The sequence below is a fragment of the Penicillium nucicola genome (assembly GCF_028828085.1).
Source record: "Penicillium nucicola strain IBT 29836 chromosome Unknown utg000001l, whole genome shotgun sequence".
In the NCBI taxonomy this organism is placed as follows: Eukaryota; Fungi; Ascomycota; class Eurotiomycetes; order Eurotiales; family Aspergillaceae; genus Penicillium; species Penicillium nucicola.
In genome coordinates, this window is record NW_026643125.1 from 2,538,505 (window position 1) to 2,565,120 (window position 26,616).

General features: G+C 49.7%; 13 protein-coding genes across 13 annotated transcripts; 7 read left to right on the forward strand and 6 right to left on the reverse strand.

Moving 5' to 3' along the window:
- Positions 1-494: 494 nt before the first annotated feature.
- N7511_000955 (tubulin-folding cofactor B) lies at positions 495-1,523 on the forward strand (the record flags this gene model as incomplete). The annotated part of the gene is made up of 3 exons (XM_057123380.1): positions 495-770; positions 906-1,125; positions 1,183-1,523. The coding sequence occupies 3 exons, from the start codon at positions 495-497 to the stop codon at positions 1,521-1,523; spliced, it is 837 nt and encodes a 278-aa protein (XP_056989113.1).
- A 369-nt stretch (positions 1,524-1,892) lies between these two features.
- Positions 1,893-4,105, reverse strand: N7511_000956 (Cupin domain protein; the record flags this gene model as incomplete). Its single annotated transcript, XM_057123381.1, has 5 exons — positions 1,893-2,236; positions 2,302-2,550; positions 2,603-3,736; positions 3,807-3,964; positions 4,044-4,105. The coding sequence occupies 5 exons, from the start codon at positions 4,103-4,105 to the stop codon at positions 1,893-1,895; spliced, it is 1,947 nt and encodes a 648-aa protein (XP_056989114.1).
- A 274-nt stretch (positions 4,106-4,379) lies between these two features.
- N7511_000957 (ribonuclease H2 catalytic subunit RNH201) lies at positions 4,380-5,408 on the forward strand (the record flags this gene model as incomplete). Its single annotated transcript, XM_057123382.1, has 1 exon — positions 4,380-5,408. The coding sequence occupies one exon, from the start codon at positions 4,380-4,382 to the stop codon at positions 5,406-5,408; it is 1,029 nt and encodes a 342-aa protein (XP_056989115.1).
- A 218-nt stretch (positions 5,409-5,626) lies between these two features.
- On the reverse strand, positions 5,627-6,949 carry N7511_000958 (peroxisomal membrane protein PEX16; the record flags this gene model as incomplete). Its single annotated transcript, XM_057123383.1, has 4 exons — positions 5,627-5,750; positions 5,808-6,648; positions 6,700-6,735; positions 6,796-6,949. The coding sequence occupies 4 exons, from the start codon at positions 6,947-6,949 to the stop codon at positions 5,627-5,629; spliced, it is 1,155 nt and encodes a 384-aa protein (XP_056989116.1).
- Positions 6,950-7,187: 238 nt separating this feature from the next.
- On the reverse strand, positions 7,188-9,218 carry N7511_000959 (SAE2 C-terminal domain-containing protein; the record flags this gene model as incomplete). Its single annotated transcript, XM_057123384.1, has 1 exon — positions 7,188-9,218. The coding sequence occupies one exon, from the start codon at positions 9,216-9,218 to the stop codon at positions 7,188-7,190; it is 2,031 nt and encodes a 676-aa protein (XP_056989117.1).
- Positions 9,219-9,345: 127 nt separating this feature from the next.
- Positions 9,346-11,038, forward strand: N7511_000960 (WD domain protein; the record flags this gene model as incomplete). Its single annotated transcript, XM_057123385.1, has 2 exons — positions 9,346-9,503; positions 9,562-11,038. The coding sequence occupies 2 exons, from the start codon at positions 9,346-9,348 to the stop codon at positions 11,036-11,038; spliced, it is 1,635 nt and encodes a 544-aa protein (XP_056989118.1).
- A 597-nt stretch (positions 11,039-11,635) lies between these two features.
- On the forward strand, positions 11,636-12,652 carry N7511_000961 (uncharacterized protein; the record flags this gene model as incomplete). Its single annotated transcript, XM_057123386.1, has 7 exons — positions 11,636-11,672; positions 11,775-11,794; positions 11,886-11,920; positions 11,975-11,988; positions 12,074-12,088; positions 12,142-12,459; positions 12,513-12,652. 7 exons carry the CDS (start codon positions 11,636-11,638, stop codon positions 12,620-12,622), a joined length of 549 nt encoding a protein of 182 aa, XP_056989119.1. The 3' UTR covers positions 12,623-12,652.
- A 339-nt stretch (positions 12,653-12,991) lies between these two features.
- On the reverse strand, positions 12,992-15,215 carry N7511_000962 (uncharacterized protein; the record flags this gene model as incomplete). Its single annotated transcript, XM_057123387.1, has 5 exons — positions 12,992-13,192; positions 13,266-14,371; positions 14,425-14,575; positions 14,642-14,709; positions 14,789-15,215. 5 exons carry the CDS (start codon positions 15,213-15,215, stop codon positions 12,992-12,994), a joined length of 1,953 nt encoding a protein of 650 aa, XP_056989120.1.
- A 220-nt stretch (positions 15,216-15,435) lies between these two features.
- Positions 15,436-16,421, forward strand: N7511_000963 (aldo/keto reductase; the record flags this gene model as incomplete). Its single annotated transcript, XM_057123388.1, has 3 exons — positions 15,436-15,498; positions 15,544-15,824; positions 15,875-16,421. The coding sequence occupies 3 exons, from the start codon at positions 15,436-15,438 to the stop codon at positions 16,419-16,421; spliced, it is 891 nt and encodes a 296-aa protein (XP_056989121.1).
- Positions 16,422-16,971: 550 nt separating this feature from the next.
- On the forward strand, positions 16,972-19,215 carry N7511_000964 (uncharacterized protein; the record flags this gene model as incomplete). The annotated part of the gene is made up of 1 exon (XM_057123389.1): positions 16,972-19,215. The coding sequence occupies one exon, from the start codon at positions 16,972-16,974 to the stop codon at positions 19,213-19,215; it is 2,244 nt and encodes a 747-aa protein (XP_056989122.1).
- A 352-nt stretch (positions 19,216-19,567) lies between these two features.
- On the reverse strand, positions 19,568-21,865 carry N7511_000965 (uncharacterized protein; the record flags this gene model as incomplete). The annotated part of the gene is made up of 2 exons (XM_057123390.1): positions 19,568-21,798; positions 21,853-21,865. 2 exons carry the CDS (start codon positions 21,863-21,865, stop codon positions 19,568-19,570), a joined length of 2,244 nt encoding a protein of 747 aa, XP_056989123.1.
- Positions 21,866-22,210: 345 nt separating this feature from the next.
- N7511_000966 (uncharacterized protein) lies at positions 22,211-23,083 on the forward strand (the record flags this gene model as incomplete). The annotated part of the gene is made up of 2 exons (XM_057123391.1): positions 22,211-22,279; positions 22,328-23,083. 2 exons carry the CDS (start codon positions 22,211-22,213, stop codon positions 23,081-23,083), a joined length of 825 nt encoding a protein of 274 aa, XP_056989124.1.
- A 366-nt stretch (positions 23,084-23,449) lies between these two features.
- On the reverse strand, positions 23,450-25,869 carry pmt2 (uncharacterized protein; the record flags this gene model as incomplete). The annotated part of the gene is made up of 4 exons (XM_057123392.1): positions 23,450-24,093; positions 24,155-24,914; positions 24,988-25,671; positions 25,726-25,869. 4 exons carry the CDS (start codon positions 25,867-25,869, stop codon positions 23,450-23,452), a joined length of 2,232 nt encoding a protein of 743 aa, XP_056989125.1.
- Between the last annotated feature and the right edge of the window lie 747 nt (positions 25,870-26,616).

Genomic DNA, 26,616 nt, shown 5'->3' on the forward strand with positions numbered 1-26,616 from the left:
TCAACAGGTCTCCCGTACTTTGTCTAACGTGGGATCAGTTTTGAATTTCGGCATTTCATTGTCAACTGGTTGAGTCAAGCGGTGCCTGTTCCTGGCCAGCTGACTAATGTGATCTAGTTAGGTATACGAGATATCCATGGGTTGCTTTTCTGGTCCACACAACAAATGTAAGTACTACCTGCTCCCTTCCATGGCTGGTTCTTCGTGGAGATCTAGAATGGCTGTGTCACGGAACCATATGTATCCCCTCCAGTTGCATGGGGCAGCTTGTCACCAGCCCCTGAAGGGATTTTGATATTGCCATGTAACCCGCGAAAATCATTGGATACTGGCTCTATGTGTGACTGAAGACATTGTTGGTGGTCTTTGATTTCCAGAACTACTCAGTTGACTTTGGTCTTTACATGGAGAGCCCAAACCCAGGGATCACAACCAATGCTGACGATTTTCCAGAACCAAAAGAAAACTTAACATAGAAGAGAAAAAGATACATCATGGCATTTCAGCCTACCCCGACGGATGTCTCCGTCATCATCACCAATGCTGCATCTGGCAAAGCCAATGGTACAGAACCAAGGTTCATGACCGAACGCCGTATCACTCCTACCTGGACTGTGCTGCAGGTCAAGTCAAAGCTGGAGACCATGACTGGTATCCCACCAGGAAGCCAGCGTCTGCTGGTCAAGACCCCCGGCCGACCTGATCAATGGGCTGATGGAGATGACCGCCTGATCGGAGATTGGGGATTAGTGAAGGGATCGGAATTCGAGGTTGGTTTATTCCCCGAATTGTTTCGGATGTAGCTGCTCGGCTGGCATGTATCAGAATTCACATTTGCTTCAACCCAAGGAACTACCACTGCAACAATGCTTGGGAAAAGACCGCATGCTGAAACTCCTTCTTAGATCCATGATAGTCGTCCGCAAACCATGCGGGCCAATTTCACCGACCTGTCGTCTGTGGACAAATATGTCCTGCCGACTGAAACATACGAGGCCCGATCGGACTCTGTATTGGCATGGAAGAAGAACCAGAAGCTAGGCCGCTTTGATCCCAACGCTCTATCACCAGAGGAGGCTCTGCGTCATCAAGTTGAGAAGGATCGAGCCGAGCTCTCCACCCGAGGTTCGTTGGAAACATGTGAACCATCGCGGTTGTGATTAATCTAACTATGTGTGGTAGGAATTGCCGTTGCTAACCGTGCGATTGTGTTGCCTTCCACTGCGCCGCATATCCGACGAGGCACTATTCGCTTTGTTGGACCTGTTCCCACCATTCCCATTACCGGCCCGGGTCGCGAGCTGCAACAGAGTGGAGAGCTTCCGGCGGACCTCCAGCCTATCTGGGTTGGAATTGAACTCGACGAGCCTATGGGGAAGAATGATGGCAGTGTCGGTGGACAACGCTACTTTGAGTGTCTAGGCAACCGGGGCGTTTTCGTCAAGCCCGAAAAGGTTGAAGTGGGAGAGTTCCCCCCGTTGGGCCTTGATGATGAATTGGATGAGCTTATGGAGGAGATATGATTGTCATTGAACCATCACATGCACTAATTGAAGAAATGTCTTGTTATGTCTGCTAGTAGAACAAATACATCACGTAGATGAGATTTAACGCCCCAGGCTATCTCACTTGTTCTTCCACCACTGAGTATCACCAATACAATAGACTGCATAATTAACAGGACACACAGGCGGGAAACGCCGAACCCCAAGGTTATCGTATGAAACAAATCGCTGAAGAACTAATAAGAAAGAAAGACTGAAAGAAAAAGACATAGACGAACACCAAAAGAGACATTTCTGGGGTATCCAGTCACGTAATCGAAGATAGCATCTTAACGAGCTGTCACTGGCACAGCAAGCCGTTGACAGATATAATCCGGATTGGATTAATCATTTACCTGTCTTTTTCTGCTTGCCCCGAGGGCGTCCCTTTGCCTTTTTAACAGGATGAGAAGGGGGAGCAGCGGCCGGAGATTCAGCCTCGTTCTCGCTCTCACTGCCAGCTTCAGGAGTTGGAGGCTTCTCATTCTTCTTGCCCTTGCCCTTAGGGCGCCCCTTGGTCTTCTTAACAGCAACAGGAGCGGCGGATGCAGTTTCAGTCTCATTTTCACTTTCAGTACCGCCTTCTGGGGTAGTGGGCTGTGTATCGTTCTCGTCTTCCTCTGGGAGCTGTCCTTGGGTGAAGAACAGTCGTACTTCTTTGCTATGAATGTTCGCAAAGCTATAATAGTTGCCTAAAAAGAAGAGCTTTGGGTTAATAAAACCTATAGGCAAAACGCTCTAAAAATTCCAGACTTACCACGAGGTACTTGGAAAACGCAGCCCTTGCCAGCACTGAATTGGATTCCTGAAATGTCTACTTGCACGCGTCCGTGGCACACGTAGAACACCATGTGCATCCTCTTCGAGTTTTTGGGTTTCTTCACTCCTTTCGGTGGAAGCTCCACGACTCCAGAACCAATGAACGTCCCACTGAGAAGCTTTGCGAACCGGAACGATGAGCCTTTGACTTCCCGTGTTTCGATACCAGATGGAGCATATGCAACGTCTGTCATAGGTCAGCGAAAGATGAACCATATCAGTCGAATTGCCAGTCTCACCCAAAACTTCTTCTTCCCTTGAAGATGCCTGTGTTTTTGAATCCCACATTTGAACATAGCCATGGAGAACACCACCTTCTTGCTCCCAGAGGTCAGCATCCTCATCTTCCTCGTCCGAGGAGTCGTTCTTTGACTTCTTCGACTTGGATTTTCGACCGCGCTTGGATTTTTTCTTCTCAGGTTCTTGCTCTTCGGTTCGAATGACTTCTTTGATGGTTGAAAGGGGATAGCGATGTCCCTCCGCAACCTCCCCATCACCAAAGACACAACGTTCATTCCGCCAGTAGGCTAGAGGGCGAACAGATACCCGTCCAGATCTAGTATGCGTTGCACTGGTGTCCTCGGGGTTTTCGCGCTTGAGAATATACAAACTGCGGCCCTTCAAAGGGCCTGTGCGGTTGGCGTAATTGTCCACCACACGGTCTAGTTCTGGTTCCAACGGTTCACGGGCAGCCGGTGCCACTTTGGCCGTCATTTGTCTCTTGGTTGGTCTCGTATCGACATCGCCATCACCGTCACGGCGCTGGGTTTTCGGAGGGCGTCCGCGGGGTTTAGCCGAGGGTTGATCCGGTTTGGCATTCTTTGAAGCGCCCTTGTTCGCCTTGGAGGTTGTAGTCTCGTCTGTCCTTGGGGGAGCCAAGTCAATGATAGAAACATCTTCAGGTCCATTTTGGGTTGGCTCTTCTGCGCCAGCTCGTGGATCCTCAAAGCCGGTGCCGTATTCTTGCTGTAAGCCAGAATTCTCATCATTCTCGTCATTGTTGTCATTTTCATCATTCTCGTCGCCGTCGCCATCGGAGAAATCAGGTAGCACCGAAGGCTCGGACTCTGCGACAATTTGAGCCTTTGTCTTCCATGTGCCGTTCTTCTGATTGAATCGTCCTGCATTTACGGAGCGGGTAGACAGAGGAGAGGGTTCCGGTGGCGAGTTTTCCTCGGCACTAGCTGAGCGGTTATCATACGGACTTGAGGATTCGTGAATGTCCTGCAGTTCCGGGGTTGATCGCAACGCGGATCCGTGCGGAGACCTGGTGAGGCCGGCTTTTATCGGTGACCGCGCAGCGGACGGGGAAAGAAAAGAGGTCCGTGGGCCATTGGCACTCTTGAGAAAGTCCATGGGACCCGGCGCATTGCCTGGACGAGTTGAACCAGAGAATCAGCATGTGTGAAACAAAGACTTTAGGGGAAAGCATCAGTGGCGCACCCTCATCCATTGACATTTCATCCGACCCAGATGAGGCCGCATTTTCCTCAAATGTAGGCAGCGCGGCTGGCGACTTCTCAGGCGAAGAGAAGAGGCCGTCCACTTCTTCCATTCCATGCTCATCGCGTCGCCCCTCTTTGAGAGAGATACCGGTGCGCCTAAAGATCCCAATCGCGTCAGATATTGGACTTTTTTTTAAACAACACATGCCTCCAACTTCACGATAACATGTCTTACCTCCCCGTCTTTCCCACGTTGGAGTAATCGAAGTCGCGGGCCTTTCCGGGCCCTCGTGCCATATTGAAGGTTGAGCACCAGGCAGTGAGAAAGGAAATGAAGTCGTCAAGAACGTGGCACTTTTTGCATCAAAGCAATTTGCGCCAAAATGTATCAAACCAGGTGAAACTGTGCGAGAAGCAAAGATGGAGGGGAGGAATGATGCGACGGAATTTGGGCGGGAGAAACACGCGCCCGCTAATCCCGAAAAGTCGACGCGTTGCATACTTCAGCCATCTTCCCTTGGAGTCCGGACAGTTAGAACTTGAACTCCACAATCTTTCATAATTTCTCAAAATGACTAAAGCAACCGATTCTGCCACTGCTCAGGAATCGTCCACTTTTATCCCCCCCAGCGTGATCCCCGAACGGTTGTTCTCCGGCGATTCCTACGCGTACTACACGCCATGCCCGAGCGGAATTACGCCCCAAAATGCCTCCTCTACAGCCAACGACACAATTCCAAGTACACCCTGCGTCCTAGGAGTTGATGAGGCCGGCCGTGGCCCGGTTCTAGGGCCAATGGTCTATGGCGCCTTCTACCTTCCTCTCGAACTCCATCATTCGCTTTTGACTGAAGAGCATAGCTTTGACGACAGCAAAGTGCTGACACCTGCTGTGCGTGCCAACTTGATGCAACTCTTAAACACACCAGGGGACTCACTCTTTGAGTCCTGTGGGTATGCAATCAAGGTACTTTCCGCACGCGACATCTCTTCCGGCATGATGAGACCACCCACAGCAGCGTACAACCTGAACGCCCAGGCGATGGATGCGACGGTGGAAATCATTCGGGGGGTTGTTCAAGATCGTGGGGTAGATGTGCAAGAGGTTTACATTGACACCATTGGCAACCCTGCCACTTACCAGCAAAAATTGGAGCGAATATTCCCATCCCTGAAGATCACTGTCGCAAAGAAGGCAGACTCTTTGTATCCTTGCGTCAGTGCTGCTAGTGTGGCAGCCAAGGTGACGCGTGATGTCGCGCTGGAGATCATGTACGACGATATCCTCAAAGCTCAGCAATTGTCTGGCCCAGCCCCCGAGACTTGGGGTAGTGGGTATCCCTCGGATTCAAAGTGTGTCGGCTGGCTTCGACGCAACATGGATCCTGTATTTGGATGGGGCAATGAATGCCGATTTAGCTGGGGCACGGCGAAGGAAATGCTTGAGCTGAAAGGCGGTGCAAGAGTTGACTGGCCTGTCGACGAGGAGGATGGCGCTTCAAGGCTCAGTGAGTTTTTAGTATCATCCGGTCCGGGGAAAAGTACAACTCGAGATGGTTTACGCGATTGGTATGGACAAAGGCCAACAGAGATACTATGATTGGCCTCCTTTCCCGGTAGAGATTCTTGGGAATGCATGGATTTAGATATGACTTAATATAACATTGATGATACCCTATGAACCTGCTTTCAAACAGCAAAGCAATAGTGATAACAAATGAAGAACAGACCGACAAGTCTTGACGCGAGTATCATTAAAATATGAAGCAAAAAAAATAAGGGTATCATGGGAACAGAAGCCGGACAAGTCTCAAGGAATCACAGTGTTGCAGTCGAGAAATAATAATTCTCCCACAGGTACTCATAGTCCTCAACAATACTGCCCACCATATCCAACAATGGCTTGCCTTTCATCTTGCCTGTCACACTGTGAAGCCAGGCCCTGATTGATAAGTTAGTGTTTGTTCGGGAACTTGTAGAAACAGTCCGGGGTTCTTACTTGGTAATGTTCTCGTAGAATGCACCTCGCAACAGCCACCAGCCCATCGACCATCCGCGCTTCTTGAGCTCCTCCCGCTCAAGCCCTGTAAGTCCTCTGAGGCCACCCGCAACCCGTTCCCGGAAGTCGCGCTTGGCAAGCTGCCGGCAGCCATACTCCATTCCAAATCCAATGAGCCATGGTCGCCAGCTGCGCTTATCCTTACTCCATTTTTGCATCGCCAATGCGTACACAACGGGGCGGAGGATATATAGCACTTCAGCTAGTTGTCCTTGTCCTGTCGCACGGTGAAGAAGTGCCTTCGGGGGCTTGATATCATCCGCTGTAAGGACCTTTGAGATAAGGTAGTTCGATACATCGTTGACATTTGGAAGAGATGGCAGGGATAGCCCTGTGCGCGGCATCGTCCAGTTCAAGTCCGAAGACCGTTCGCTACTGGAGGTATCCATACCATTCCAGTCCTCCTTCTGGTCATCCTCTTCCGCCGTTCTTGGGTCCACTTCGCGCTCCGGCAGTGGTGGGCTGACCAGAGGTCTGGAATTTGTCAGTCTGAGTAGCAGCAGGCGGCAGATGGCCTTGGCGAATTCGATGAAGACCACCACACGCCAGCGGGTCTTTTGGCCCCGTCGCCGTGCTGTCATCTCCCAGAGAAGTTCTGTGTACTGGAGCATTTGCAGCGCAAGCGCTACTTGACGATATAATGAGGAGCGAGAGGTCCAATATTTGGTATACCGGGAATGGGGGGTAGGTTGCGGCCGAGGAACAGTCGAAGGAAGTCGATCAATTACACGCGAAACAAGAGAATCATGGTATAGCGACAATAACTGGACGCCCGAATGCACTGCAAGGGAATATCAGCAACGCGCGACGGCAGGTAGGTTCTTGCACTGACCACATTCTGAGGGTATCTCTGATTCGCGATAACGCCCTATCACAATAAAAGGTCAACAAATTTTGCAAACAATCAAGCACCAGGATGAGAACTCACCTGGAATGATGTATGTCAGGGATCGTAGCGCAGACTCGACTTGACCGACCGAGCTGGAATTCTTTGTCACGAAGTCTTCATAAAGAGAAAGCCATTTCGATGGATTGAGAAGTGCCGGGGGTATTGGACTCTGGATGTTGCGAACGGTTTCCATCTTGAAGCCAGAGGATGTCAAGATAGATGAAGTGACGGGGGAACGAGATCCGGGGAGAGGTCACAGGCACGTGGTCCCGCGTTTGCCAAGAATGCCTGGGCCGAGGTTGATGCGTTCGGACTTAACCTCCCACTCTATGACATTTATTCGTGAAATGCGCAATTAATGATGTTTGATATATGCTTACGGGTATCATTCATATTCATATACATAAGAATATCCATAGATTCATAGCGTCTTATTCATCAGCCCATGTCCATAGCCCACCAGGGCGCATGGCCTCTCGGTATCGCTCTTCCACCTTTTCTCGCTCCAGTCTTTTAGCAGCTTCACGATCAGACTCCTCATCTTGTGTATCTGGCATTTCTGTTCGCCAGAATCCGGGTGGAGATTGCGCTCTCTGGTGAGCATGTCGATGTCGTCCATACTGGTTGGCCAAGGCCCGGGCTCGCGCTTCCACCAAAACATTCTCACGATCTTGCCCCTTCAGGGTTTTGAGTAATTGCGAATCTTCTCCCAAATACTCCTGTAATATATTCTGGTCTTCTTCTTCCTGTTCAGCTACAGATCTGGCAGGAAGACCTCCAAGACGAGCCATGGCCCTGAACCGATCTCCACAGCATCCCGGGCGAGTGCAGCCCGATATGCATTTACGGTCATCTTTCTTGCGAACCACCGCATTATAGGCAAAATCAAGTCCTTGGTTTCTTGCAGGGTTGATTTTGAAATGCTCGAGCCCCAGGCATTGAAGAGGCCTTGACCTGTAAGGCTCATCGTCGGGATCTATGGCGGGGACAGTTTGACTTCTAATTGTTGCCTTCGGATCGTCTTGTGGTGCAGTATCTTCTGTCGTTGTAGTCATACATGCAGCCTTTTTCGACGCGCTGAGTGGTGATCTGAAGGGTGCCGATTGTTCCAACAGATTTTCTAGGCGTCTCTGACCAGGCCTGTCACCGGCGTTCTTCTTTGATGGCCTTGGGGTTGTGTGAGAGGCAACATCTTCTCCGTCTTCTGCCAAAGATGGTATTGCGCGTTTCTCCAGATCTTTGCCATGCTTTGAATAGTGGCGTTCCTTGGGATCTAACTCGGTACGCGCGTTTCCATCGACAGGCTGAAGGACTGAGTGTTGTGATGTTTCCCGGTCTTGCGGAATTTGTTTCGAGTGACGTGCATGCTTACTGCTGCTATTTGAGTCCCAAGTGTTTCCAGCATATGCATCCCTGTAGGCTTTTCGCTTCATAGGTGTTCGTATTGTGTCACCTATTTCGTCGAGATCTTGTGTGCCTGCAGGTGGTAGCTCATGGTTATAGGTGGAGGGTCGGACTGGACTGGAAGACATAATCTCTTTCTTAATAGATATAGGATGCACAGGGTGAGCCTCCGCCCTCTGGGGATTGGGCAACGAATGCTCGCCAGGCGGCGCCGGTGGAAGCCCCTGCCCTTTCAGCTGGCTATGCACACCGGGTAAATCCCATGCTCCATTCGAAGACCGGTCTGAGCGATCCACATCTGGTGCAGGGGAGCTAGATTGAGTGGAAGCTGGTTGTGATGGCTGATTGAAGCCTGCCTTTTTGTTATGATCTGACTTGACAGCTTCCTCAGAGCTGCTTGCAGGTTTGCGGGTTGACAATGACTTGGGAGTTTTTGATGGAAAGTCAAGACCCCCTTCTCGTGGACGTTTTGTTGCCAGGCTTTGGATTGCTGGGGACTGGACTTTGTCAAATTTGTCCATGGCGGTACTTTGGACTCTGCGAAATGTGACTGGTTCGGCATTGAGAACGATTGTGAATTCTTCCTGTTCTAGTTGTCTATCCCACCGCCGCAATTTCTTCTTGTGCTGCAGAATTCTGGACTTGAGGTCGCTCCAGGTCTGAATGAATGTCTGTAGACACGTATACAGTGCCGTATATTTGGCCTCAATCCTTTTTCGCGAGGTCTGAACGTCGGAAGTATCATCATCTTCCATGCTATTTCCCCAGATATTCTTGGGGTCGAACTCGGTTTCTAGATTGGCGTATTCTCCGGGAAGCTCTAGATCACGCGGATCAAGTTCATGCTCCCGCAGCTCGACCTGAAGAGCATTGATCTTTTGCCAAAGTTCTTGGATTTTGGCCTTTGCTTGTCGCTGGGCTTGATTGGCCTGTGATTCTTTGATTTGTGCCGCTTTAGTGTGGGCGTCAACCTGCGATTTCATACGTCGATAAGCCTCGTCAAAAGAAGCTTCGCAGGCATTTGCCACAGCGGTATGAAGATCCTGAATAATCTCCATTGTGATAAAGAAAGTGTCAAGAGAGCGAAAGAGACGCGACGCGTTTTGGGCCACGTGAGCTTATCGATAAGAAACTCGTCACCTCTTTGCTATCATATCACAACTGTCGATAATCTCGTCTCACAGAATGTTGAAACGGCGCAGAGACCAGGACTCTAGTCAGCCTCACAAGCGTCCTCGTACCCGCGATGCTCAGTCTGGAGACCGCCTGTCCCGCCTGAGTAATGAGCTGTTGCTTCATATCTTCTCGTTTCTGCCGGTTTCGTCTCTGAATGTGTGTCAAAGGTAATACGTCTGCTTCCAGTCTCTCTTAGTATTGGCACTGACTGAACCCTTTTCTAAGACTATCCCATCGGTTCCATGCTCTTGGTGGTGACTCCGAGCTGTGGAAAAGGCAATACTACTCAGAATGGGTGCGACCCCGTGCCCGCCGGCTCGCAAATGTTAGACGTTCAACACTCCCAACTAAGACGGATTACTCACCCAAAGTCGCAACATGGTTCGATCATGGTCACTTAGTACAGGGGGCACAAACCAATTGGAAACGACAATACCGGCTTCGGCATAATTGGTCCAGAGGGCTATGTCGGTTTACTGAGGTCGAGTTTCCTCAGCCGCCATGTCCACCAACTCTAGTCAGATTCTGCGCCGGTGTTGTCTTCACCGTAGACCCGGTGTACGGGCTCCGGGCTTGGACTGCAAGAGACCCGGCATCTTGTATGGCAACATCATCATTGACGACTCATTCCAAAGCACCACCCGTGATTCCAACAGCACTGGCCGCAAGTCAGGTTCAAGATGAGATCGAAATCTCAGTAGGGTTGGATAACGGCCATTTCAAAATGTTTGTCTTGCACCTTGGAACATTCGATCTACGCCTTCGATCCTCTCACGTGGGTTGCAGTAATGGTGCTATCACTGCAATGGCATTGTCATCACCATATCTGTTGATTGTATCCCAGCACAAAGATTTGACACTGTATAATCTGCAACATGGAAGCCAGCAGAGAGGTAAAACTGGAGATACCGAAGAACTACACCAACTCGCCTCCCTCAGAGCGGAAAACATCGTTGCACCCATGACTCTGTCTCTTCGAGTCTCAAGTTTTGATATTGTCGCGACTATTGTGTATAGCTTCTTCCACATTGGGTGTGGTTGGTCGCTCGGGATTCAAGAACTGCGCCTGGGCAAGGATGGCCAACAACTTGACTCGCAACTAGCCACCACAGTAGATTCACAATATGGGCTAAGGTCACCGCAAGATCCACCACAATCCCAAAAAAGACGACACTCAGCGACTCGGCCCGTCAACAGTCAAGGCATCGCCGCTGGAACACCAACCATCTTACACCAGAAACCGCCAACCTCGATGTCTTATTCTCATCCATATCTGCTGACCTCTCATGCGGACAATACATTGACTATGTATCTCGTGGTCTCTACGTCCAACAATTTGTTTGTTCAAGGTGGCCGGCGCCTTTGGGGTCACACTTCTTCCGTATCCGCAGTTGAAGTGACAAACCGTGGTAAAGCTGTTTCAGTGAGCGCCCGAGGAGACGAAATTCGAATCTGGGAGTTGGAGATGGCGATATCTACCTTGGGCAGCCGCACCTATTTCAAAGAAGAGAATGGCGTTCAGCTCAACCCTGAAAGCAAACAAGAGAAAGACTCGGGGGTGATCCCTGTTCATCCAAACTTGGGCAGTGTAGATCATACCCAAGGATTATTGCAAGGTTGTATTGGGTTTGACGAGGAGCGAGTACTGTTACTCCGAGAAAAGACGGGAACCCAACTCCTTGAATGTTATGATTTTACATGAACTAATTCGACAGATATGGAAGAGGCAGGCCAACTCCACAGAAGCAAACATTTGAACTCATGATTTGACGATCGCAATACGGCCAATAACCCCGGGTTCAGGAACGTGGTCGTAGCACAAGGTACTCACCCCGAGCTGGGGACCCTGGCAGGGGGGCCTTTAGGGGGGTATAAAAGTCATGATCGCCCTAAAAATGGGCCATGATATCCTTGAATTTCTCACGACTCCCCCGTACATCCGTACATCCAAAAAAAAAAAGCACCAGAAACGCTACAGATGTATGACGATGCGAAGGTTCATAGCGAGAAATGGAAGAGACGAAGAACGCGCAAATGAAAAAAAAAGCCAAAAAAAAAGAGAGAAGGCAGATCAAACATGAACCTCCAAAGTTCAAAGTCCAGGGTCTAATATCCAAGTGATCCAAGTCCAAAGCGCCAAACTCCTTATACTTCCCATCGCAGACATCCCCGATGAAAAGTGGTCGGGCGGTCAAGCGAGTAAGCTCGCGGGAAGATTTCTCCCCGCACTACAATTTTCAAGACTCAATTTTTTTGACTCCTTCACTCTACACATCTTCTCCCAATATTCTTATTTAAAATGGATTTCCCTACCGGACGTGGCGGCTGCTTCAACTGTAAGTCATTCCCCAATTTTTCTGGTCTGAGCTTGATGCTTTTTTCCGGACTTGGAATTTCTTCCATGCTTGGTCCATTTGTACTGACTTCTGTTCTCCTAGGCGGCGAGGCTTCTCACCAGGTAATTTTCATCTTTATTTGAACTTCTGCATGGTTCAGATGGTTCAATGCGAGCCCAAAAAAAAGACATGAAGCTTATATGATCATTCTAGGCCAAGGACTGCCCCAAGAAGGGTAACCCCACCTGGTAATTCCTCTTTGTCGCCTCTGGTTGATATAAGCTAATTCCTGTCTTCTATAGCTACAACTGCGGCGGTACGCTTTATCCCTCGGATGTTGTCCATGATTAGATATCTGGACTGGTTGGAGCATTGCTAATCAGATCACGTTTCATTTCCAGGTCAGGGTCACTTGAGTAAGTCGACGGGAATTCCCAACTCTGAGCTTCACTGAACTGACATCTCAAAGGCCGTGAATGCCAAGAACCCGCTAAGGAGAAGTCTTGCTACCGCTGCGGTCAGACCGGTCACCTTTCCCGCGAATGCCCCCAGGCCGGCGACAGCAACTACAGCGGCGGTGGCAGTCAGGAGTGCTACAAGTGCGGACAGGTCGGCCACATCGCCCGTCACTGCCCCCAGGGTGGTAACTACGGTAGCGGCGGCTACGGTGGTGGTTACGGTGGTGGTTTCGGCGGTGCTGCCGGTGGCCGCCAGCAGACCTGCTACTCCTGCGGTGGCTTCGGCCACATGGCTCGCGACTGCACTCAGGGCCAGAAGTGCTACAACTGTGAGTGCCTTTTCTCTCTTTTTGATGGGAGTATCTACTAACCTCAAGTTTAGGCGGCGAGGTTGGCCACGTTTCCCGTGACTGCCCTACTGAGGCCAAGGGTGAGCGCATGTGCTACAAGTGCAAGCAGCCCGGCCACGTGCAGTCCGCTTGCCCTAACTAAGGCCTTGGATTGCTGTTTCAGTCGACATGTTTCTGCAGTTTCTACGGGATCGGATGACAATTATCTTGCATGCACGAAACGAATTTCTCTTTTTTTCCCCTGAAAATGTATGATTAGAGATCAACGTCTGGCAGGTTGACATGATCTACCTTATGATGCTTCCCGAGTTTGAATTCCGCGGGTCTTTTGATAACGCGCATAAAATGTGAAGCAGGGAACCCTGCAATTTTCGTATTTGCAACTTGTGCTTGTAGGGCTCAACTCGTAGGCCGAAACGGATGTCAACATACGTATATATCTTGGGTTGGATGAAATTGATATGGTACACTGGGTGTCTTGATTTTCCCATATGTGGCGCGCATGGCTCGACTACGAGCTGCAACTACATAGCATAGCCCTCTTGTACTTAGGAACGTCCCCACAGAAGCGCTGTTCCTCTTCCTTGTTGAGACCCCATTCCTCATTGAAGGGATTCAAGGACATTTGCATGACCCTGTCCAGAATCTCGTGGTCTCCTTTGCGGTCAACGCGATCGATGACCTCATCAAGAATCCACCCTCGGGGCACAAACTAGATGAGAGAAGGGTCAGTGAGTCAACATTTACTAAATGATAAAACCGAACGAATTTCAACGAGCTCTTACGTTTGGATTGACGGATTTCATCGCCTTTTGCCTGTCTTCGTCATGTTCAGCGCCCCAGTCTTCAAGGACACGGGCTTGCCAGTCATCAAGCCATTTTGCAATGCGAGCTCTGGCTGTGTCATCGGTGTATCCAATACCACCGAATCCTTCATTGTGGAAGAAAATTGAGGCTGTTTCCTTTCGGCTTTCTTCGGTTTTCAGCTTGGACAACGGCAACCCAGAGAGCCGGCGGAAAAAGTGGTTAAAATCTAGCTCGAGGGCCTCAAGTGTGTCCAGCATCTCTGAAAAGAGGTTCTGGAAGTCCGACTCGGCTTGTGTCTTCAGTCCTAGCCTCTGGCACATCAATCGCTTGTATTCGTTCAGGAACACTGCCCTGAACTCCTCACCCGTGCGATCAATGATATTTTCTGCGCGTTTGATGATTTCTGGCTCAAGATCTTCTGTCACACCATCTTTCACAAAGCTTTCTTCGTCGACTCGATTTCCAGCTCCAATGAGTTCTCCCAGTGACTCCCCAAGTCGAACCAAGTTCCACCAGATAATACTAGGCTGGTTTCGATAGGCATAGCGCAGCATGTGGTCATCATGGTTCGGGGTATATTGGGGATCGAAGTTATCCATGAACGCGAATGGGCCATAGTCAAGTGATAAGCCATATATGGATGTGTTGTCCGTGTTGAGCACGCCGTTCATGAAACCGTAGGCCTGCCATGCTGCTACTGTCTTTGCGTTGCGTCGAGCAATTTCTCGGTACAGTCTCGCAAACCGATTCTCTTGTACGTCCTGGTGGTCTTGGACCTCATCTCGGGGAATTCCTCTTGGGGGATTGTCCATTTCCGCCGGAGATTGCTGTTCACGTACTGATATAATGGCAGGGAGGGATTCCCACCCACCAAACACGTCTTCGCCGACGTATGTTGCGAGCTTTTTGATGAGCTCACGATCTCCGCGAACACGAAGAAGATCAAAAGTGCCAATTCTCAACCAACTCTCAGCAAACCGTGCAACAATTGCTCCGGGCTCCAGACGCTCCCGCAACACCTTAGCATTTGGTAAGGAGGTGAGTGATAGTGCACGAGTAGTCGGTATACCAAGAGCCGATAAAGCTAGAGAACTTCGTTAGTAGATACCTCTCAGATTCAGGATATTTCATGTATACCTTCCGAGACAACGTATTCACGGATACTCGATCGGAGGACAGCTTTGCCATCCGCAAAACGCGAGTAGGGTGTTCTGCCCGCGCCTTTCAATTGAAGCTCATATCGAGTATTGGTGTGTGGATTGGTGCACTCAAAGAGGCTGATTGCACGCTGATATAAATCACCTCTACATTAGCCATACGGTGTGTAGACTGCATACTTTGAATCTTAACTTACCCCGTCTCCAAGCTGTCCAGCCCATGAACCACTGGTTGATGTCAGTTTGAGTAGACCACAATAAATCTCTAGCTATGGCTTACAATTGCCACCCTGGAAATCCATGTTAAACTCCATGCATTAAATGATCGGAATATGTATACTTACCCCCATAACACTGGGCCCAAGGGTAAATTCCACCCTTCTCCTCATCCCACCAGACTTCATTTCCTGCGACCAGCGCTTTGAATTGTTCCGTTTGATCTTCGCCAGGCTTTAACCCCAAGTCTTTCATTGCCTTGGGACTGACACCTAGCAATTCTGGTGCATCTGTCGGCTCGGGGCGGACATAAGTAAATAGTGCTCCCTTGACCATGCGGGGGCCGAGGGCCTCTCTCGGGGCCTTGTGTGAGATTTCTGGAGTCTCAAAAGCAGGATCAGGTGGCATTTTCGATGTAAAATTGTTTGACTTTGGTAGCTCAACCAGGGAAACCCCGGCGCCACTAGAGAAATGGGACGCCATTTGGCTCAAACGATTCCGAATTGGAGATCTGAGGTTGGGAAGCATACGACTTAAGCGCACAGCACGGTACATAAAGAAAGAAGTTGAGCTGAGCTGAGAAGAGCTGAGAACATGAGGTCGAGGAGCTCGGGAGCTATGTGAAATGACGAAGTTGGCAATTATTAATCGCGTTGCCGACCTCGGGAGACCTACGCGGATCCCCCCCCCCCGCCTTTTACTGTCTGCATCTGCTCTTCTGCTCTTTTGCTCTATATATCCTCTATATCTACTCTTTTGATCTACTTTGGCAATCATGGCAGGCACAATCGGTAGTATTCCCACGTTGAAGCTCAATGATGGTGTCTCGATTCCTGTCGTAAGTGCTTTGCTTTCCTAGATTGACTGTTACTGATCAATCCAGCTTGGATATGGCACTGGCACCGCATGGTTTAAGAAGTCGGCAGATAGTGGAATCAACCGTGACTTGGTTGAGTCCATCAAGACGGCAGCCAAACTAGGATATCATAACCTCGACGGAGCTGAAGTTTATCAAACCGAGGAGGAACTTGGATTGGCCATCAAAGAGAGTGGGATTCCTCGAGAGAAACTCATTGTGACGACCAAAGTCATTACCAATATCGCCGATATTCCTCGGGCCATCGACATCAGTCTGCGAAAGCTCCAGCTTGATTATGTTGATCTGTAAGTCAATCTGGACGTATTAAAGGGATGTGAATTGACGATGGGCTCAGGTACTTAATTCATGCTCCATTCTTCGCAAATACCGAGGCCGAACTTCAGGCTGCCTGGGCTGCCATGGAAAAAGTCAAAGAATCTAAAAAGGCCCGCTCCATTGGTGTATCGAATTTCCTACAAAGCCATCTGGAAACCATCCTCGAGACTGCCAAAATTGTCCCATCTGTGAACCAAATTGAGTTCCATCCCTACCTCCAGCATGGCAACTTGATCTCTTTCCACGAGAGCAAAGGCATTAAGACTATCAGTTATTCTGGCCTGACGCCGACTACTCGTGCTAAAGGTGGGCCTCTGGACCCTTTGCTTACCTCCTTGGCCACCAAGTACGCCGTCAGTGAGGCGGAAATCTTGCTTCGCTGGACTATTGACCGTGGCTGTATAGCCGTTACAACCAGTGGCAAAGAGTCACGCATGAGCAGCTATCTTCGGACGTTGACTTTCAAGCTAACGCCTCAGGAGCTCGAAGAAATCTCAAAGGTTGGCGAACAGAAACATTACCGAGCATTCTGGCAGGATAAATATGCGCAAGACGATCGATCATAGAGTATGAATAGCGATTCAATAGAAATAGACTCATCAATATCATCACTACACTGAAGCACGGTAATACCAATACCAGCTCAATGGCGCATGAAATACTCGGATCAATAGCAGGGTGACAGTACATTACAATTACCCCCGTATTGATAAGATAAGCGGCCCGTCACGTACGGTCCGTACTCCATCTCGGAGCCCTTTGAATCGGGGAAATCTCCAACCGTCATTATCCTCTCTTTCTTGCTTCTTTTCTCTTTGTGATTTAACGGTTGCTTCTCTTTGTCTTGTCCATCCCTTCATTGTGGTCGATCCTCCAGGGTTATGGGATCACTCCCCCTACGCGCAAGAGTAATAGGATGCCCTGATTATTCGTTCTCTCAATGCTCGCGCTTGTCTACCATCCTTTGCTTGACTCGATGCTCTGACCGCCATTCGGTAACTCGTCTCTTCGACTGGCTAGAAGAAAATACTCGGTGACACGCTTCAGCTTAGCCTGTAAAGCGCGTTTGATACTGGCATCTTCAGTGGAGGAACTTGCGAAACCCTGCGCACTGCCATGTCGGTGAACGAGAACCGCCATACCCAAAACATCACGAACGCCCAAGCTACAAGCTCTCCAAGTTTGGACCGCGAAGCGCTTGACCAACGATTGAAGCGCCTTTCCGAGGAAGTCCTCCCGTCCGTACCTTACCTTCTCACTCTTCCCACCAATTCGCCTTTTCGACAGGGAAACCGCCGCGAGTACCATTGGGCGGTAGGGCATGACAGACCATTTCGTTCCGAAGAGCAAGAACTTCAGTACATGACTTTCTTGGCACATCACGATACGGATTCGCTACTTGTCGCTGTTGGGGATTGGTCAGATGATACGGGGCGCATGATGGACGATCGACCAACGGCCCCAAGCACCACAGAAAGCCCAAGAGAATCAGTGGCGAGGAAGAAGATCAGCCTCAAGGATTACAAGCATCAGAAGATTAACGGTCCTGTCGCATCTCCTATGGGCCCCGAATCAAGTGGGCGCAGTACATCAGACTTAAACCAATCCGAAGAAAAACGACGAACAGCAAGTTCGGAACCACTGAAAAACCCTGACCGGGTTGAGGCACCACAGATGCCACTCAAGGCTGACACGCGCCTTTCTCCTGAAAGGGTGGGCCAAAAACGGCCATCTGGCTCGGACCGCGAGCTTCTCAACCCTCGGGGAACTAAAGATCCCGCAACACATTCTCTCAAAAAGCCGCGTCTATCATCTAGCAAAGAATACCGCCGAGACCCCAGCCCTTCGAAATCGCACTCCCCCAAACTCCCGGCTCTTCTCTCGCCCACCCTCCCACCAACCTCAAATGGCCCCAAACTTCCGCGTTTACTGTCTCCTACTCTGCCGCCAGATATTGAGAAAGAGCTAGCTCGCCTCGATTATTCTTCACCGCCCCACAATAGCCGTCCAGGTGCGTCAGAAAAGACATTGCCTGAAAAAGATTCAAATATCCATGATCAACCGAAGGAAAATGCTCGCCCCGGTGTGCCGAAGGTACAACTCATTGCGAAGCTGCGATATGGGAGAGCGAACAGGAAACGGGTTGAGGCTTTGCTCAAATTCTCCGGTAAAATGAAGACGCGTCGGTCAGATTCACCAGTCAACCACGATACCGATCGCGACGACGCCTCCCATTCTAGGAAAAAAGGAGCAGAAACAACGGGATCGTTCCGCGGTAACGCTCTGCCTGGGTCACTGAAAAATAAGACCAAGCCCGAAACCGACGAAGCCCTGGGCCCTCATGATAGTCGCTCAAGGGAGCCGAAAGGTCTCGCAGAAAAGACCCGAACTCCCCTCTCACAACCATTGGCCGCTTCTCTCCCACAGGAAAAAGCCAAACAAGCTGCAACCACGCCGAGAGACCGTAAAACGTCTGCCCCACGCCGGATTGACCTCGGAGAGAGTGATGGAAAAACGCCCTCTCATCCTGCTAACAAACGACATTCTGTTGATACTGGGACAGTCGCGAAAGCGTCTCCATCTCAATCTGATAGTCGATCGCGTGAGCGCAGAGCCTGGCGGGATGAATGGCAAAAGTTCTCAACCATCGGTCGTGAATTGAAACATGCTGCAGACCGCCACAACTCCAAAAATGGAGCTTCGTCGGTGGATGAGAAACTCGCTGCTGTGGTTGCCATTGAGGCATTGCTGTCTTTCATCTTAGCCTTTGTGGCAGACGATCAGTCCAAAGCTGTATCACGCCAGGTTGGAGACTCTTCCACGTGGCTCTCAATTATTCCATACTGGAAAGTGGTAAAGAAGTTGACTTCACCCTATCCAGCGCTATCAAATCTTTGTTTACTACTTGGTGCCGTCTCATTTAATGCTATTCACGCACTTGATCTTGAACGCCTCGCCATAAGCCCAATTCCTGGAGAGCATACTCCAGTACCCACTCCTGGGAGTGATACCAATACGAATTTGTCAGACGAAACCAAGAAAGTCAGGAAAGAGTTCTTGGATTTGAAAAACCGTCTCCCTGAGTGCTATAAAGAGTCCCAAAGGCTGTGGCTGGAAGGCACACGAGGCCTCTCTGAAGATATACTTGCCCGTGAGTTTCCTACGAGCTGGTCTCAACGATCCAGAAATTACTCAGAGAGAGGTCGCACATCTCTTAAAGCTGGCGACTATTCCGGGAGCTTTTTCCTACCGCTAGGTGGTACGACTCCCCCCATCGAAGTAGTTCGTTTTGGGGGGACTTTACTCAAGGAATGGTGCTCGAAGGAACAGGTAGAATGGAATGGGCGCCTCGGTATCTGACGTATCCATTGTTTTCTACAGTCAACATGGGCGTTCTGGCAGCTTTTTCTTGCATTTTCTTTTTCGAGGTTTTTCTCTTATCCTCTCATGATACCACGAGCCCTGGATTTCATGTAGCTATTTGCAATTCGAATTTGCCATAGGGCATGCAAACTACTGATCAGTATCTCTGCCGAGGCGAGACGCTTAAGCGTGTGTATATTAGACGTAAATATGTTAATTCCTCTGGATTCAATGTCGCTAATATATGGAATAGAAAGATCATAATCGCTCAAATGTATGAAGATATTTGCAAATGTGATCATGATGGAAACAAATGCGTCGCCCAAACCCTATAAAATGATACCTTGGCCTAGACCTCCTGGTGTTCATGGTCGAATCGAGACTGCGAGTCGCCAAAAAGCCAACCAGCCTCTCGACAATATCGGGCCTCTCGGCCATATATGCCAACCTCGCTGGCCCAGCAAATCACAGCTGCATCGACAATATCAGCAATGACACCTTCCATCGCACCCAGTATGGTCCATCCAATCATTCCAGCAATGAGACCGACCACATAAGCATAAAGGCTGCCACGAACTGTTCCGCCAGTAGCAGTGGTTGTCAAGCTGCGGGCGGTGGTAACCCAGCCGCCGAATCCCAAAGCCAGTGACATCATGGCCCGGGTAGCATAAAGAATCAGCTTGGAAAGTCGATAGGACAGAAGAGAGGCAGAGTTTCCCGAAGGATAGGAACGAGGATTCAAGGAAGTGGAGGCGGCGGATTGGGCAAGCACCGTCATTTGACTTAGACCTCGCGATGAAGCAGCAAGAGGTTGCGAATGGATTGCGGCATAGGTGAGAGAAAGCGGATTGGTCAGAAAGGTTATAGGCGTGGGAACTAATGAATAGGCAAACAAGCCGAGCAGTGAGGAGATACGACCTGGTAGCAATAGAAGCGGAAGTCGAATCAAGAGCCCCAATAGTCTGGATAGCGATATTGTGCCGAACAGAGTTGTCACAGCATGAACTATGGCTGCCTGGACAATCTGCCTGGAAGTTGGCGCGGGTGTAGTCAAGCGGTGGAAGTACCATTGGCTTACTGTTGCGGCTGTGACGGCACGCTGAATGCCCGCAATGACACCGATGGACCACAGATAGACAATGACAAAATAAACACCAAGCCACCAGCTGCTCAAGTCGACAATGAAAGACCGCGGACCAGCGTGGCCGCCCAGGAAGACGCGAGTGAACATCAGCATCCAGATCCACGTCCAGGAGACCACGCAGACCATGGCCCCTAGACCAAGAGCAAGGAGCTCCGGATTGGCAGCTAGAATTCGACAAGCAAATTCAAGAATTCCTATCGCCTTCCCAATAGATTGACGTCCGCGGACAACATTGTAGATCCACATCGTGGCCATGAAGAGAGGAACTGCAGAGCCCCATCTCATCGCTTTATCTTGTATACTTGCCCCGAGCCATGGTCCCTTGAAACTTGATATAAAAGGGTATAAAGAGAATGAGAATAGGACGACCGGAACAGCAACGATGATCAGGTGGACCAGAAGTCGCACGTAAGACCTTAACAAGGCTAACCAGAGCACAGAGACAAAAATCGACACGGTAGTATAAATTCCGAGGAGAAAGAAGGAGCCATGGACAGTCATGTATATTGTGTCGCCCCATTTTGACTTGTCTCCAGATGGGGTAGACGTGTGAAGATACACGAGGAATGCAGAGGCAAACAGCCCAGCAAGAGATATCAAGAACAGCTGGCCCCAAAATGCATCATGGGCGATGGTTTCCGAGACCAATGGAGATACCGAGGCTGGGAATGAACCTGTCGAGCTGGGTGGTCGTGGGACATCGTGCGATAAAAGACCAGCCTGTTCAGCATGCCCTAGAAGGCCGATCTCAGAGTCCCTCGTTGAGCCTCGCTCTCTAAATAGTTGGATGGGTGGATTGCGGCTGCTGGGGCTGTGTGGTATGTGATCTTCGTCAAAGTCGGCTCGCAAAGAATCTTGCAGGCCGACATCAACCAGATGTCCTCGGACCTTGCTACTGCTGGGGCTAGCTTGAGACCCAAGAGCATGCTCTGCTACCTCTTCAACGGGATCGATGAGAAAATGGCGAGTAGAAGCAACACTCTTTTCACCACGCCACGAACTTTTGATTCCTTTCCCGTTACCAGGACGGTTATCATATGGCGAAGAACCCTCATCAAACCCCTCTGAGCGTTCGGAATCGTCAAGTTCCGAAGAGTCCTTTAAATTGCTGTCGCCAAAATGCCTTCTGGACCGTTGCAAGGCATAGAAATCTGCTATTTCCCGCTCACGTTCCGTCTCGTCATCTTCTTCTCGGAATTCATCGGTGGCACTGAAGAAGAGGGGAGCTTGGGCGGGACCACGGGAGGCAAAGGGGAAATGAGAAGTTTGAGATGCACCCGGTCGATACGGATCGCTCGGGCGTAGGAAAGACCGTGACGATGGGTGACGTGAGGTCGCTTGAGGTTGATGGTTAGGACGACTACGGCCCGTTCTTTGAAGGTCATCTGGGCGAGGCGCTACCCTCGACTGTGACTGGGCAAGGAAGCGTGAGGCATCTGGGATGAAATATCAGTCATTTAATTCAGATCTCAAGGTCTCCTGGTTCCTACATTCGGAGAACATGGCCTGCTATCGCAACAACAAGAAATACGGTGAGCGGACCAGAAATGTTCACGGGGGACCAGGGAGGGGGAAAGAAGAATCAAGGGGTTATAAGGGATAGAAGGGAGAGGAGAGAGAAGCAGAATACAAAGCTTGATATTTGAGGTAAATTCTAGGGATAAGGGAGAGGTCAAGAACCCCAAGGAGGTGTGAAATCTACGATAGGACATGGGTCACGCAGCTGATGGAAGCGTCATACGGGCACGTCAGGCTTGATAGATGACTCAGCGGACAATCACCTTTCAACTACGGAGTACATGGCCATCTCACGCTTTGATTCTCATCTTCTCTTGATCTGCTCTCTCCATGTCACAGCCATGGGACTATATTGCTAAGCTTGTCTGCATTGGTGACTCTGGCACTGGCAAGTCCAGTGTATGTCTTCATCTCTCGAGGTTACGAGCTGCAACTAACAAACAGTAGCTCACCATTCGACTTTGTGAAGGGCGCTTTTCTCCGTCGCATGATGTCACAATTGGTGTCGAGTTCGGATCGCGGATTGTACCAGTTGGTCCCCCAGCCTCACTAGAGCTAGAGCTTGATGGGCCTTCTCCTGGGTCGCCGCCGGCAGGCGATACACCAGATACGCCAGCCACCTCCGGCCTTCCTACTCCGCCACGAAAGCCACAGGATCCTCCCAATCAGAAACGCATGAAACTCTCCCTATGGGACACCGCTGGACAAGAAACGTACAAATCCATCACCCGCTCCTATTTTCGAGGTGCTTCCGGTGCGCTTTTAGTGTTTGACATCTCGAGACGATCAACTTTCATCTCGTGCACCCAGTGGCTTCATGATCTACGGCAAATTGCAGAAGAAGGCATCGTGGTGATCCTAGTTGGTAATAAGACTGATCTGACAGGGGCAGATTCAGGGTCAAACCAAAGACAGGTTCCTCAGCAAGAAGCTGAAGAGTGGTGTCGCATGAACAACGTGGTCCGCTATGTTGAAACAAGCGCCAAATCCGGGGACGGTGTTGAACGGGCGTTCCTAGAAGTTGCTGAGAGAATCTATCGAAATATCAACACCGGGAAATACGACCTTAATGACCGGCGAAGTGGTGTGAAAGGATTTGGCGCCTCGGGGGGAGCAAAGGCAGGGCTGTCTAGGACTGTTACTTTGGGAATGGACGACGCCATGCGCAAAGGCGGCAATGGTTGGACGGGGGGATGCTGCTAAATCTGTTCTGCAGAAATCAGAGTCGGCACCAAATGGTATATCCATAACACGTGCAGCTAGCTGTCTGACCAAAGCAAGCACCTGTCTGGCACAGCGGCCATCTTGAACCTTTTATTTTTATCTTCTCGAATTACTGCTCATCTAGCGTGACTACTAGGGAGATATATGCTTAATCTCTAATGGCATTCGCATTGCATTTTTTCCGTCAAATCATGTACCAATAAAGGAGAACCAGAAGGAAAGTAGAATTATCTGTGTTGATACAAGAATCCATGTATGCGTTAAATCCGTTGACAGCTTCGGAATCGTCAGCTTCACCAGATCAAGCAAAAAGAACAAGCGTGGGGTTTCAAGACATCCCACGACTTAGTTCGAAACTTTCCATCCGGCCAACCAACGCAGGTGAGTCCATTGCTGGTTGGAGCCTTCCATTCCAAACACAATGGCTCGGAAATGGACGAAAAGTCCAATGATTACCACGTAGAGCAAGGCATACAATGCCGCAGCAAAGCGAGGATTCATCCTGCGTGTCACCCAATCAACACAGAATCCGAAGGTGAGGATTGCGTAATAAAGAGCCGGGTAATAGTGGTGGACGTAAGTAACACGCGCCATAATAATGAAGGGGAGATAGTGCAACACCCATCCAATGGCCGGGTACAGGCCAGAGTAGTGGATATGGCGGATATCCTCATCGCTCAGGTCTTTGAAACCTCTCTGCCACCGCAGAACGTACCAGAGAAGAAGAAGACCAAACCCACCAAGACCAGCAGTGCTTGCCCAGTAGACAAATGGATTTCCAAGAAGATAGTACTTGACCACATTGTCATCCCAAGAGCACATGCGCAAGCCAACATTCAGAATTGGCCATTGCCAGAACTTGGATGCCAAGTCATCTTGCTTGTCAGGATCAGGGACCAGAGCATTATTCGAAGTCATCATAGCAACATTTAGATGGATGAAGTCCTTCAAAAATGGTGATTTATAAGAGCCAGGGTCACCAGGAGGCACTGGATACCGTCAGTAAGTCCTGTTTAGCTCACAAGGTGCAAATATTAGATTTTAACTCACAGCGGTCATTAGTGTGAGACTCGACGTTCCAATGTGTGTATACATCACCAGGCTTGTTCTCTTTGGCACAGGTGGTTTCAATCTGCTTGAAGCCCCACTGGGGAAGATTGACGTTTCCTGCCCGTAAATAGCATCCAAGGACGGGATGGCGGAGTCGGAATGCCGTGGTCAGAGTTCGAATTCGGGACCGGTCCCTTGAGGCGACATCATCAACAACTTCCACCTTCCAGTGGTCTTTCTCGTCGCCAATAGTGATGTTGCCATAAGAAGATACTTCGTGGTGAGACTTTGTGATTGGTGCAGGGATGGCATGAGAATGCAAGTTGCGACCAGTCTGACCATGGATAAGTCGGATGACATCGCCATCGCCAACGAATCGCAGATCAGCATTGGCATCGTAGTCGGGTTCCTGTCGGTTGGGGTAGATGAACCAGTCATTGTTCGCATCTTTGTGGTGGTAACAGGTGACCTGCTGCTGCATAGATCCCTCTGGGAAAGTCTGGACGTGGGAGTGCAAGAGTCCTCCTCCATAACCCATGTTCTTCAAAGTGATACGCGATCCAATTGCAAGCTCAAGAGGACTATCCCTACCGACCTCAGTGCCTTGCAGGTTGGCTTGGAAGAGTGAGCTCATTTGGGCGTCACCCGGACCACTGTTTGATAGCACCAAAAAGTGTAGGTAGAAGGAGAACATGTAGACCAAAATTGGAATCGTGATCAATCCCACAACACGAGCAATCAAATGCTTCGCAAGAACTGTCTATCGGGGGCATAGTATATTAGTTTTTCACTCAATTGAGACATACAAGAGCCAAGAGATAGCTGGTACTCACCTGAGGCATCTTCAGATCGCCAAATTTGTTCCACAGATCATCAATGGTATACAACCCCACAAGCGCAGTACAGAAGAAGCCGACCCACTTGACACTGCAGACACAACCAATGCTCAGACCAGTTAGGCAGAGCCAAGTATACCATTCTAGTGAAAAGCTAGCATTTTGCAAGCGATGGAATCTCGCCCAGCACATTGTTGTGGTGAATGTGAAGCAGAGAAGCATAGAGTCAAGGAGGATGAAACGAGAGATTGTCGCATAAGAATTTTCAAATAGCACCATAAGACTGATCAGCCATACGGCAGCTCGGCGAAGGTTCAACTCCCGGGCAGTGTAGTAGGCCAAGGGGACACAAATGATACCAAAAGCAGCATTGAAGGCTCGCATAAAGGTATAGTTCACATCCTCTGGATATTTTTCACCAGATTTGAACTCAAAAGATCCATTGTAACCAGCAAGGTAGCCAGACAGTCCAACTAGCATCTTTCCCAGGGGCGGGTGGACATCGAAGTAGAACTCGCGTTTGAGGTAATGGGATCCGAATTTACCGAAGTGAGCCTCGTCCCACGTAACGATGTTGGAGCGACCGATTCGATACAGACGAGTGAAAAGTGCAAGGGCTATGAGAATGATAGGAGCAATGATTGGCTCCCAGCTAGCAAGCACATGGAGGAATGAGGGGGACTGTCCAGGAAGTTTAGTAGTGCAGGTACCTCAGTGGCTTGGAATCAATTTTACCTGGGGCCTGGATTTCTTCACATCTTCGTCGGCTGTCTCTGTAAGAGACGCCGAGTTGCTTTTGCCAGTACCATGGACATTTCTCCGACGCAGGTCAGAGTCATGTTTGGCGCCTGTGCTCACAGCAGTATCTAATCCCGCCATGATACGCGCTGGATTGATTCAACCTACTGAGGGCTGCGATGGACAAATGTAGTCGGATAAATATGAGAGAGGGTGTGGGTTAAAAAAAAAGACGTGATAATAGTCGGGGGTAAAGAGGAGAGGATGGTTCAATGGAACATGTCCATCCCCGAATCAAATGAGTGGTAGGACAGGAGCAAAGCTAGCGGGCTCACCGAAAGCAATGCTGAAGTAATTCAAACAATAATGAGAAAGAAAAAAAGAAATGGAAAGGAAAAGGCGAAGGCGAAGAGAGAATGGGGGAGAGAGAGAGAGAGAGAGATGAGGAGCGATCCGTGGCCTCAGGATAAACAGTCCACTTTTAGCCCCGGGGCCGTTTTCAGAACGTGGCCCTTTCTCCTGTCTTCCGTTCACATTCTTCTCTACGTTGACTTTATCTTGTTGGATGAAAATGGATTGCAATTGTTCCGCAATAGTTATAAGATCCCATGCGTCTGGCTCTAAAATAATTTCTAGGAAGGGCAGGATATAGATACATTTATGTACAACATTCAGGTTCATCCTAATCAACTATCGGTATACTTCAAGGGAGCATATTAGGGGAAATAAATACATAACTACCTAGGCCTAATAATGTCCCTGTGCGAAGAGTCCTGAAACAGAATATAAACAGTCAAGGTACATACTGCATCCTCTAACGTTATAGTAGTTACAAATCCTATATTCCATACTTCAAGCTGACATCAGGCAATGTAAAGGGGTGAGACA